The sequence below is a fragment of the Monodelphis domestica genome, chromosome 5, assembly GCF_027887165.1.
Source record: "Monodelphis domestica isolate mMonDom1 chromosome 5, mMonDom1.pri, whole genome shotgun sequence".
Taxonomy (NCBI): domain Eukaryota; kingdom Metazoa; phylum Chordata; class Mammalia; order Didelphimorphia; family Didelphidae; genus Monodelphis; species Monodelphis domestica.
Window position 1 is genome coordinate 287,918,449 of NC_077231.1, and position 13,175 is coordinate 287,931,623.

The window sequence follows — 13,175 nt, forward strand, 5'->3', positions numbered from 1 at the left end:
CTATATTTTGCCCAACTGTAAATGTAAAATTAATTTTATTTTCTCTTCCAAGGTGATAATAGATGACCAGTTACCTGTTGACCGCAATGGAGAACTCCTTTGCTCTTACTCTAATAACAAAAGTGAATTGTGGGTATCTCTAATAGAAAAGGCATACATGAAAGTCATGGGAGGATATGATTTTCCAGGATCTAATTCAGTAAGTATCAAATGGTTTGGAAGCACAATTCTAAACACAGAATATCTGAATTATCATTTTCTTCCACTTTGGAAGAATTTAAAGGAAGTTTTTCATTTAAAGAAAGATGAGAAGTAAAACACTAACCATAGAAGAGTAGAATGAATTATTTTAAGAATTCAAATTCCCTTCTATTATGATAGCATATGGTTATAGATCCAAAATTGAAAAGAAAAATTAAATTTTGTTTCTTTGGCTCTTATAGTGCCACATAAATACAATTTCTTTTTCCTTATGTTTAAATTAAATGGACTGTGACTTTCTATCTGTACTTTGTTAGCCATCTGAATTTAGGCAACTTACTCTCTGGGTTGGCCAGAAAATTACTCTCCCAATTAAGAAGGCAATTAGGCAGATTTCATGTTCTTAGCACTTGTATGGAATTAGGAGTTTGCTTTTTCTTGTGGAGAGAAGACCAGGATTAGAATTGATCATCAGTTATAGAGCAGAGATTTAGAGTTGAAAAGAACCAAGGATATAAACTAATCTGGCCCTCTGATTTTACAAGAAAAGGAATCTTTCTGACTCTTGGTCTGGTACTCTGTTCATTATGCCACCAAATGCCTATGTGGCACAGTGGATAGAGCTAGCTGTATTTGTATTTGATGGGAAAGCTTCACGCCATTTGATTAATCTATCAACAATTACCAAGCAAAACTTATATCTTCCAGCTTTTGGCATGCTGATGTAATCAATCTGTAGACTCTCAAATGGACAATATGCTAAAGGTCTACCACCATAATCTTTCTGTCTGAACGCTCCTTGATTGAATTTTTGGCAAACAGAACAACTTGAACAGATCTTATTTGCTACAGTACTTAATCCAAGAGCAACCCATTGTCTCTTTTGGTGTCAGTTACATCTTAAGTACCAAAATGACCTATTGTGTGAATGGCTTGACACAAATAAGTATACAGTCTTTTGATAACAGCGACTTTCCTGTATCTGTTAACCACATACCATGTCCTTTTCTTGCTCTGAACTTCTCTTTCCATTTTTGTATTTCTGAGTCTACATAAACTTTTTCTAGATCATCAGATTCTATAGTTGATAAGTACATAACAAAACTGGGGCATTTCTGGCAGCAAATTTAGCAATTATAGCAGCTTTATGATTTCCTTTAGCAACTGAATCTCTTCTATTAGTATGACTTCTACAATGGATTACCGCTAGCTATTTAGGCTTCTGGATAGTATCCAACAACTTAGTTATTATTTCTGCATGAGCAATTGGTTTTCCCAATGCAGTAATAAAACCTTGTTTCCAAATCTTTCCTGTGGCATGACACACAGAAAATGCATAATGGAAGTCTGTGTAAACATTTGCACTTTTACCATCAGCCAGAAGATATGCTTGCATTAATGCAACCAACTCTGTTCCTTGAGCACTAAGGTTACTAGATAATGATCCATACCACAGTGTCTCAAATTCTGTGACAACTACAGCACCTGTACATCTAATTCCATTACACAAATATGAAGAACCATGTGTGAATATAACCAAATCTGGATTTTCGATTGGACTCGTCTTTTAAATCCCTCCTCAGCATATCCACTAGATCTACTATTTCTACACATTCATGTAATGGTTCGCCATTCTTTGGCAAATCAGGAAGAATTGTAGCTGGGTTTAATACACTATATACCTTTTCAATGTGATGTTTTCACTACCTAGAAGTATAATTTCGTACTTAGATATTCGTTGGTCTGAATATGCTTAAGTACAAAATTTCCTCATTAGTGCTTCTATTTGATGTGAACAAAATACCATCTATGGACATCCCAAAACTAAGTCTGATGACTTCTTAACTAACATAGCTACAGCAGCTACAACCCTTAAACAAGGAACTGTTCCTGCAGCAATTGGATCTAGCTGACAACTATAATATCCAGTTGGACAATAACTTTGTCCTAAAGTCTGTGTCAGTATACCATATGCAATTCCTTTCATCTCATTCACAAATAATTGAAAAAGTTTAGTATAGTATGGGATCCCAAGAGCTGGTTCAGATAAAATCACTTCCTTAAGGCTTGCAGATGTTCAGGTTTGAGTTTCAGAGGTTCTGGTTCTGTATTCCTGGTTAGATCTGTTAAACATTTAGTCATTTCACTATACCCAGGTATCCATTGTCTACAGAAACCAGTTATTCCAAGAATAGCTCTGAGTTGCTTCTTGGTCTTAGGTGCACTCAGTTTCTGGATATCAGCTATTCTTTTCTTAATGATAATGAATTCTGGAAACCTCTGACAACACAAAACCAAGATATTCAACTGAAGTTTTGCTTTAGAGACTTTATGTCCATGTTTATATAATTCAATCAAAAGAATCTTGCTCTCTTAAACACACTTTAGCAGATGTGATGCTAGGAGGATATCATCTACAAAATGCACTATTTTACTTTCCTTGAATGTTATTGTTTTAAGGTCTCTATTCAAAGTTTGAGAGAATTGACTTGGACTATCACAGAAACCTTGTGGAAGATGAGTGTAGGTTCACTGGGTACTGTCCCATGTGAAAGCAAAGATCTTTTGAGAATCCTTGTGAATTGGTATCAAGAAAAACACTGAACATAGATCTACAATGGTGAAATATCTTGCTTGACTTGGAATGGTTGAAATTATAGCAGCTGGGCTTGGTACTATAGGATTTATTTATTTATTTAGCACAGAAGTGAGATAAGAAGCTGAATTTTCAAAGGAAGTTTAAGAATGAAATACTGCAACAACTGAATAACACTTATAGTTCTCTTTATTTTTTAAAAAACAGGTTTCTAGCTTTCAAATTGACTAAGGACTTTTACATCTTTTAATGATCCCTGAAATATGCTTATTTTACAGAACATTGATCTCCATGCACTTACAGGATGGATACCAGAAAGGATTGCTATGCATTCAGACAGTCAAAATTTCAATAAAGAGAGCTCTTTCAGAATGCTTTGCCAAAGGTTAGTTATTTTTTCCTTGTCTTTTCAGAGTAAAAAGAGCTTCTTAAAGTGTCCTTGAGACAAGTTCAAAATAGTAACACAAAAACAGAAAGGTTTTTTCATCACATTTACTAGTCATGTTTTTAATTGTCTATGCAGGTTCTATGGTTAAATTTTAACTTCCCTCACAAATAGAGGGAAAGAGTAGCACAAATCCAAAGTCTCCTTTTTAGCAGAGTATATTTTAGTTTTTTCTTCTGAATGTTTTCCTTCAAAATTGTTTTGATGAGTATATTAGTATTAAAAATAGTAAAATTAGTATAAACACATTTTATTTGGGGGTGGGTTTTTTTGAGGGGAGGGATACATTGAGAAGATGAGGGCTAGAGCAGATTAATACCAGAAAGAATACAAAGTGTGATTTTTAAATTGTCCTGAATTATTCCCCAAATTCATAATCTCCATATGGGTAAGTGAGAGCTGACTACAGTGATATGCATTCAAAATTGAAATCTAAGAAAGTAAGATAATAGGTATGAAATACTGACGTCTTTTTTTTTTTTGAGGTATATTTAGTAATTGACACCTTCATCCTTATATGTAAAACTTTTTAATATTGGCATTCGGGTTTGACTTTCCTTCAAAGATGACAGTTCTTTGTAATCTTGACACAGTTAAGATCATAAAACAGAACAGTGTAAGAGAAAGGCTTTAGTGTTTGAAAATGTGTTACAGCATGAAGCCAATCGCTTTACCTTCCTTTGACCTTGGGTCATCTGTGAAAGGAGAGATTTGACTAGATGATTTCCAAGCCCCTCTTCTGCTCAGACTCAATCACTATCTATATCTTGATTTATAGAGACTTTCCTCACACTAAGCCAATATGTGGGTACAAATATGAGCTCCATTTTAGAGAAGAGGAAATTCTGATGCAGACATTAAATGTTAGCCCCCAAGGAAGTGTTAGAGGTGGGATTCAAATACAGGCTTTCTGTTACCAAGAGCAGCATTCTTTCTACTACATCACACTGCCTCTCAAAATAGAGGTCTTTGATATTAGTGAAATTGAATTGAACTCTGAGGATTGTGTTCTGTTTTACATGTTGCATTAGAATATTACCTCTAGAGATGTCTTTACCATTTTTTGAAAAGATGTTGTAGCTATTCTAAATTTGTGGGGTCTTCTTGTCCTTAGATGAATAGGATAGTCTTTAATTTTTGTGTGATTTCCCTTAATCACCTCCCCTTTTGATGCTCTTCCAGATTTCACAAAGGGGATGTTCTTATCACCACAGCTACTGGAGTGATGTCTGAAGAGGAAGGAGAGAAGTGGGGTTTGGTTCCTACACATGCATATGCTGTTTTGGATATTAGAGAATACAAGGTTTTGAGTTGAAATCTTTGTCTCTTTCCATTCAAAAATGTGTCATTGGATGTAAAAGGACAATCAGGTGCTATTTTGAAAACTATTAGATGTAATCTTTCAATAGAAGCCGTTGAGATGGCAGGATACTAGATTTGGAATTGGGCGACCTCGTTTTAAATATTGACTTCTTCCCATTATGATCTTGGGCAGGTGAATCCTTGGAAGCCTCCGTTTTCTTCATGTAATCAGTGAAGGTGATGGGAAGATAGAAAGTCTCTAAAACCCTTCCCTCTCTGTAATATTTAAAATTATGAGGCAGGTTGTAGCTTAATAACTTTATTGAATCAAAAGTAGTAGTAGTAGTTGTAGTGGTAGTAGTGAGAGAAAAAAGTAGGACAGAGGTAGAGAGGTACTTAACCTTTCTAAACTGCAGCTGCCATTATGGACCTCTAGCTACAACCCAGCAAGGGTCCACTCTGCTGCTCCACATGCACATCAAAGGCCCCAACTTCCTCCTGCTCTCAACTTATAAGCTTTTTTTCTCTCCCCACTAACTCTCACACATTGCATCTTAGAAAACAACCATAGTTTTTTAATTTGCCTGGGCTGTCTAGAGGGGGCAGTGCCTGTGCATTGTTTCCTGTCTTGTTGGTTCTTAACTTCCAGTGGTCTGTTTATCTCAACTCTCTCGATGGTATTTGGCCTCCAGATGATGTCACATGATCAACACTGGGAAAAGGAAAATTTTACTTTAGACACTTCTTTACACTGAATTGTTAAGGGGAAGAAGGAATAGAAATTATAATGGCATGGCAAACATTTAGAATTGAGATCCTGGCCCCCAAATTCAAACCAATTCATTAATTACTTAAATATTTGCTGGTTGATAGAGATAGAAAAACAAACACAAAATAGTTGTTGCCCTTAAGGAGCTTGTATTCTAATGGAAAATAGAATATACATGAATAAGTACTGTAAATGCAAGGTAATTGGAGGGGGGGGAAGCAGAGGTAGAGGTGAGAAGAAATTCTTGGGGACAAAGGGATAGATGAAAGCATTTTTACAGACTTGTAGAGGGCATAGAAATATCACAGTTAAGACTTGCACAGTTAAGATTAAGCATCTACTCTATGTTAGATACTGGAGATGTGCCCCAAAAAAGAGAGAAACCATTTCACCCTTAAATGCTTTAGAATGCCCTGTCTTAATTGGATCTCTTTACCAGCTTTATATAAACTTTTCGACTCCTCTTTTTCTTGTTCTTTTGAAGTTACACAGTTTAAGTGGTCCTCCATCTCCTCTATACATTCTTGCATAGAAGATATGTTCTAAATCAATATTTTCTTGGCTGCCATGTTTCTCTTCTTCATATTTTTTTCAGCCTCCTTATTGATTACCTTCCATCAGTTAAACTTTTTAGGAGATTGGGATATCATATGCCAAATCTGTGTTTTTTATTCTGCATCCCATATTTTAGCTGCAGTAGCTTGCTTAAAAAGATTAGGTTAGAGCTATTTTAATAGTATATTTTACTCATTTTTATTTTTCTTCTAATTTAGTGTTGATTTCTATCTTTGTTCTAATTAGTTGGTTATCTTTATACGGACAGCTGACTCAGAAATGATTTCTACTTAATAATCAGTCATTTCTTAACAGTTTAATGTTGTATCCTATTTGGAGCACTCACTATGACCAATGCCTCTCAGCTCTTTTATCAAAGATAGTATTTATGATGAAAGCATGAAGCTTCTATGTATCAGTCTACAGACCTTTGGGTTCTTTCATTTCTTAATCCTTAGCCATATTTCCTAACATATTTTTCATCGTCTTTCCTTTTGTGCACCTTTGTACTTACTTCAGCCTATGAATATTAAAGTCTGCCCTGATTTAGTGTGGAGGGTATTATTGTTTTGTTTTCAGAATTTCTCTGCCTTCTCGTCTTCATCCAGTGTCAGCACATAAACTGGTCATTGTCGTGGTGATCTTTTTTGCAAATATGGGCATTGCAAAGCAAAGATGAAAGTGTACCATAAAATGTTTCTTTTCACCTTGGATGCATGATAAAAACAGCTCCATTTGGTCTTTCAGGAGAGAACCTGTGTTAAACCTTCATTTAACTGAAACCTCCTTTCCATCCTCTGACTTCATTTATGTTCAGGATGTCAAAATTGATATAATTTAATGCCTCCATTAATATGTCAGGACTAACTGTTAAGTTATATGGAATATAGATATTCTAGAATTTGGGTGTCTTAGTACCCTTTTCTTTCACTGTGTTGCCATTAAGCCTGAGGAGGACATTTTTGTACTTTATTCTTTTGTGTGGGTTGCCTTAGCCAAAGACTTCATAAACAGCAGCCAGCCAACTGGTGATGAATCTCTCCTTGCATAGTCTTGTTCTTGGAAAACAAACATAAGCTGGGATCATAATGGAAACATTTCCATTGTCAAAACTCACATTATTGGCAAAGCTGCTAGAAACCTGTGTCACCTCTACTCCAGAATAAGGGAACAGAGGATAACATCATCTGTAAAGATAGAATAAATGACCTAGGTCTCTTCCCTCAAGATGGGGCCAGTCTACATTGGCAAGAAAAGATTGCTGCATATGAAACAATAACAGATCTCATAAGACTAATAAAGTGCTAAATCCTGCAGTACAAATTATACTATATAATCATAGAGGGGAGAGGGGAGCGAAAGTTTGAATGGTCAGAAAAGACTTACTAGAGGAGGGAAGACTGGAACTGATTGGTAGATAATAAACTAAAATAAGATATTTAATTATATAGATTAATTTTTAGAAAGGGTAGATGGAGAAAAGATTATATCAAACAGGAGAAACAAGAAATAAGGTTGGCTTGCTCCATAGAAATAGTGAAAAATAAGGTTGAAGCCTGATAATAGAACACTTTGGATGTCAGGATGAATAGACTTGAATGAAGCAGGGAACCACTGGAGATTTAGGAGCTGGGTTTTGACATGACAAAACCTCTAAAAGATTAGTTTGACAGAAGTATGCAGAGGATGGCTTGGAGGAAATAAACTTAAAGACTTGTCCTTTAAAAATCGACTATCTTAAGAATAAGCAGCTGGTAGGCAATTTTTAAAATAAGCATGAATAAATACAGCTGAGCTTACTGTTATTTTGAAAATAAGTCTTTGTATTCCTTTCTGTAGGGTCTGAAATTTATCCAGTTGAAAAACCCCTGGAGTCATTTGCGTTGGAAAGGAAGATACAGTGAAAATGATTTGAAAAACTGGACTCCAGAGCTACAAAAGTATTTAAATTTTGATCCAAGAACAGCCCAGAAAATAGACAATGGTAGTAATAATAAGAGTAATAAATCACCATTTTGAAATGAAGTTATTCATGCTTTAGATAGCTTAAAATTTGTTTAACCAATGGGTGAAAGCATAACCAGTATATTTTCACTAAATTAACTCTATGCAATATTTACTTTTTAGGTATTTTCTGGATCTCTTGGGAGGATCTGTGCCAATATTTTGATGTGATTTATTTGAGTTGGAACCCAGCTCTTTTTAGAGAATCAACATGTATTCACAGGTTTGTTTGTTTTTGCATTTGTTTTTTAATCGATAATTTAAATTTTTCCTTATTACATTTTAAAACAATTTTTAACTTTTGTTGTTTTTTTTAATTTTGAGTTACAAATTCTCTCCCTCCCTCTCTTCTTACCCCACCTGCATTGAGAAGGCATGCAATTTGAACCTGTGCAGTCATGTAAAACATTTCCATATTAGTCATGTTGAAAAAGAAAACAGAAACCAAAAGTATAAATAACCAAGAAAAAATAGTTTTTAAAAGTATGCTTTGATCTGCATTCAGACCCTATCTGTTGAGGAAGAGCATTGTTCAACATTAGGCCTTTCAGAATTGTTTTGGATCATTGTATTGCTGAGAATAGTTAAATTATTCAAAGTTGTTCAATGTACAATATTGCTGTTACTGTGTACAATGTTCTCGTGGTGCTGCTCACTGCAGCCTTCTTCAATTCATATAAGTCTCTCTAGGTCTTTTTGAAAGCATCCTGCTCATCATTTCTTATAGCACATTAAAATTCCATCACAATCATATATCACAACTTGTTCATCCAGTCTCCAGTTGATGGGCATCTCCTCAATTTTCAATTCCTTGCCACCCCAGAAAGGGCTACTATAAATACTTTTGTACATATAGGTCCACACGGATCCTTTTTTTTTTTTTCATCTCTTTGGGCTACAGACCTATTAGTGGCGTTGTTAGTTCTAAGATTATGCACAGTTTTATCAACCTTTGGGCATAGTTCCAAATTGCTCTCCAGAATGATTGAATCAATTCACAATTCCACCAACACTACATTAGTGTTCCTATTTTTCCACATCCTCTCCACCATTCATTATTTTCCTTTTCTGTCACATTAGCCAATCCAATTGTAAGGGGTACCTCAGAATTATTTTAATTTGCATTTCCCTAATTATTAGTAATTTAGAGCAGTTTTTCATGACTATGTAGTTTTGGTGGTTATGGGGACATAATTAGATGTTTAAATGTAGAGCCAGTATCAGAAGAATAACTTTGGGAAGACTATCTGTAGGCTGACAGGCTCAGTCCAGGCAAAGCCTGTCCTGAGATAACAAACACAGTCTAGGTTATATCAAGAATAGATCGATGGATTTATTAATCAAGGGAAGGTGAAAAGGGGATTTGAATAAATCTAAACTAAAGACAACTACCTTAAACCCCTCCAGATCTTATTGTCCTATAACCAGGAGACTTCTTGGATTCAAACTTCTCTGAACTGCCTAGCTGTCTAAAAGACCCAGCGCCTAATATAAACAGACCTTCACTAACCAAAACCAACCCCCCTTTTGGTAATATTAGAGGTAGTGGGTTTGTCAGGTAGGCAGGACCAGGCCCAGGAAAAAGTCCTAGATCCAAATGGATCTCAGATGCCCAGACAGTTCAGGATCACACCAGGAAGCTCTGTAGAAAACAATCCAGCCAGCAAGGGAAGCAAGTAGGATGGAGAAGATAAAGTAGAAACAGTAACCAGTCTCCTCCAGGTCAAAACTAGAGAGCAGCTAACAGCTTCAGTACCAATCTAACCCTTCTTTCAAAGTTCCAGAATCTTCCTGCTGGTCTCATTCCATTTCTTTCTGCAAACTTACATACTTTCCTACATAATTTAACTTTTCCTTATAACAGTTCCCCACTTTGCACAAAGCCAAAATAGTGTTGAAAATAATGTCTTGGCATTTGTGCACCATCAAACTTATATCCCACCTAAATTAAAATTCTTACCCAAAACAATAAACAGTCTACTCACTAATCTTATCCTATCTACCACTACCTTACTCTAGGGATTCAAATCAAGGAAAGGAAAAAGGGAAAAAATTTTACAAAGAACAATTACAAAGTTCAAAATACAAAACAAACATATGCAAAAGCAAAATAAGCAAAACATCAAAATAGAAATACAAACACAAAACTTCATGCAAAACAATAAAGTCATAAAAAGACTATTCTTATAAACTAATACAGAAAAGAATACTATCAAAACCATTGCAATGTATAAAACACAAAACTTAGAAAATTTTGAAAAAGTACAATAAACACAACATTGTATAAGTTTTTTTACAAAAAATCAAACCAATCATCAAAACTTATGCAAAATACATTCAAAAGTAGATGAAACTTCAGAACAATCTTATTTTAACTTTAAACCTTATTACTATTACACAAAACTCAGTGTTACATAGAACTGTGTTTCTAATTATCTTTCTAAAGAACTTAATCAGCATCAAATATTAAACACATAATTTTACATATATAATACAATAGATACATGTGTGTTATACCTGTATGTGCCATATTTACATGCATGTTATATGTGTGGACATATATATACATGCCCTATGATACAGTTTTTCAACCCTAAGTATAATACACAATTTTTCTATATTTGCATATCTATGTACATGTTCTGTGATATGTAATATGTACTATGTAATATGTAGTGCATGTTGTAATGTAATTTTCTACCTGACCATAACTTATCAGCACTAAATTCTAATCTATCTAACTACATTCCCTATGTATTTTCTAATATCATCAAAATAGAATATCTGAACTCAGACATCTTATCTTAATGAAATCTCCTAAACTAACCTATCTACCTATACTACTACTATTCCAAGCTATCTAAAATCTAAAGAGTATCCATATGCCTACATGGACACTTATAACTAAATCCTATAACAAGTAACTATTCATTGATTCACTACTTGAATCAATGTATCCTAACCATGTTTATGTTTATATGTTAATGGTGATGTTGTGTTATGTTTCTGTTATATGCAACATACCTACCAAAACATTAGATCCCCCATCTTCTCATCTTGTCCGATGAAATCTCTTCTTCCTCAAAGTTCATGGCGGTAATCTGTACTATTGAATGCATTGTAATGTGAACATGTAATAATACCTAACAAAATTTTACACCCAGTTGCCCATTAATCACCTGATCCTCTTAATTGAAAAATTCTCTTTAAAAGTTTCTATGTCCTTGTCCTCTGAAAATCATTCATTTTCTGCACAATATCCTCTGTTGTCTCTGGATCCTCCTCTTCTACAGGATTGTTCACTTCTAATGGAATGGTCCTCTCCTTACTGATCTTTCTGACTGCAGATTCAGTGTGACTGATGAAATCTCAGCTCTCCACCAACTCTTCTTCTTCTCCTCCTTCAATTTCTTCTTCTACTTCCAATATTTCCACACACTCATCCTCAATTCTGAGCTAATTTTACATAAGAACAATGGAACCAAGAATCTCTTTCTAATACTTTCACTGATATAGGTGAAACTAATACATTAGTAAAAGGACGAACCCAACTTTCTTGTGGAGCCAAGCTTTTGGCAAAATGTTTTACATATACCATATCACTTGGTTGGAAATTATGGAGAGAATAATCCAATAGACCAGATTGGATCATTAGTCCCATATCATGCAATTCTCTAAGTCTTTGTTGTTAAGCAATTAAATACGAAGCAATTTGACAATCTCCCCCTAAGAGAGATGTATAGACAACCTTACAAGTTTTTGCTTGCAATGGAGCATGACCAAATAACATTTTATAAGATGATACATGCAAATCTTCTCTAGGTCTTATATGCAGGAAAAACAAAGCTATGGGAAGAATATCTGGCCATTTTAGATGAGTTTCAGCTCAAATTTTCCCCACCATAGTCTTGAGTTCCCTGTTCAAATGCTCCACTTGACCTGAATTTTGTGGTTGATAAGGAATATGAAACTTAGCTGTTATGCCTAGATTCTCATAGACTCTTTTCAGAATATCCTAAGTAAACTGAGATCCTCTGTCCGAGTCTATGGTAATTGGAACACCATATCTAGGAACAATTTCCCCAAGCAACACTTTCACCACAAAGTTAGCTATATTTGTATTAGAAGGAAATGCTTCAGGCCATTTTGTTAACCAATCTACAATTACTATAGATAGTTTTGATTTCTTCATCTGAAAATTGACTGTTCATATCCTTTGGCCATTTCTCTGGAAAATGGCTTGTAGTTTTATAAATTTGACTCATTTCTCTATAGACTTGTAAAGCAGGGTTTTTTCAGATAAATTTTCTGTATAAACATTTCCCATTTTCCTTCTTTCCATATAATCTTGGTTGTGTTGGGTTTTTTTGTACAAAACCTTTTAAATTTAATATAATCAAATTTATTCATTTATATCCCATAATGCTTATAAATTGGTTATAAATTCTTCCCTTCTCAAAAGATCAGACAAGCATACTATTCCATGCTCCCTTAATCTACTTGTGGTATCACCTTTTATGTCTAAATCATGTATCCATTTTGACCTTATTATGATATATGGTGTAAGACAGTGGTTCTCAACCTCTCAACTTGTAGCAATGAGAATACATAATGCATATCAGGTATTTGCATTCTGAATCATAACTGTAGCAAAATTACAGTTTTGAAGTAGCCACCAAAATAATTTTTTGGTTTGGGGTCACCGCAACATGAGGAACTGTATTGCGGGGTCACGGCATTAGAAAGGTTGAGAACCACTGGTGTAAGATATTAACCTATATCTAGTTTCTGCCAAATTGCTTTCCAGTACTTTTATCAGATAGTGAATTCTTGTCCCCAAACTTGGAAACTTTTCATTTATCAAATACTAGATTGCTATGATCATTGCCTACTATGTACCTAATCTATTCCACTGATCCATCACTATTTCTTAACTAGTACCAAATTGTTTTGATGAATACTACTTCATAATACAATTTGAGATCTAGTACTGCTAGATTACACCTTCCTTCTAATTTTCTTTCATTGACTTCTGATATTTTTGATCTTTTGCTCTTTTAGATGTATTTTATTATTTTTCTAACTCAATAAATAATTTTTGTTAGCTTGATTTGTGAATAAGCAAATTAATTTAGGTAGAATTGTCCATTTTTTAATATGGGCTCAGCCTACCCAGTAACAAATAAGATTTTTCCACTTGTTTAGAAATCACTTTATTGTGTGAAAAATGTTTTCTAATTGTGTTCTTATAGTTTCTGGGCTTGCCTTGGTAGGATGACTCCCAACTATTTTATATTGCCTGT

The 13,175-nt window shown here is 34.5% G+C and overlaps 1 protein-coding gene across 3 annotated transcripts in view; it reads left to right on the forward strand.

The window, feature by feature from the left end:
* Nucleotides 1-13,175, forward strand: part of CAPN7 (calpain 7) — a 42,285-nt gene that overhangs the window by 21,148 nt on the left and 7,962 nt on the right. For all 3 annotated transcript variants that reach the window (XM_001369475.4, XM_056800265.1, XM_056800264.1), the window contains 5 exons: nt 53-199; nt 3,076-3,182; nt 4,425-4,545; nt 7,708-7,852; nt 7,996-8,095. In XM_001369475.4, the coding sequence (XP_001369512.1) occupies nt 53-199; nt 3,076-3,182; nt 4,425-4,545; nt 7,708-7,852; nt 7,996-8,095 (620 nt within the window). The remainder of the gene's footprint in view (nt 1-52; nt 200-3,075; nt 3,183-4,424; nt 4,546-7,707; nt 7,853-7,995; nt 8,096-13,175) is intronic.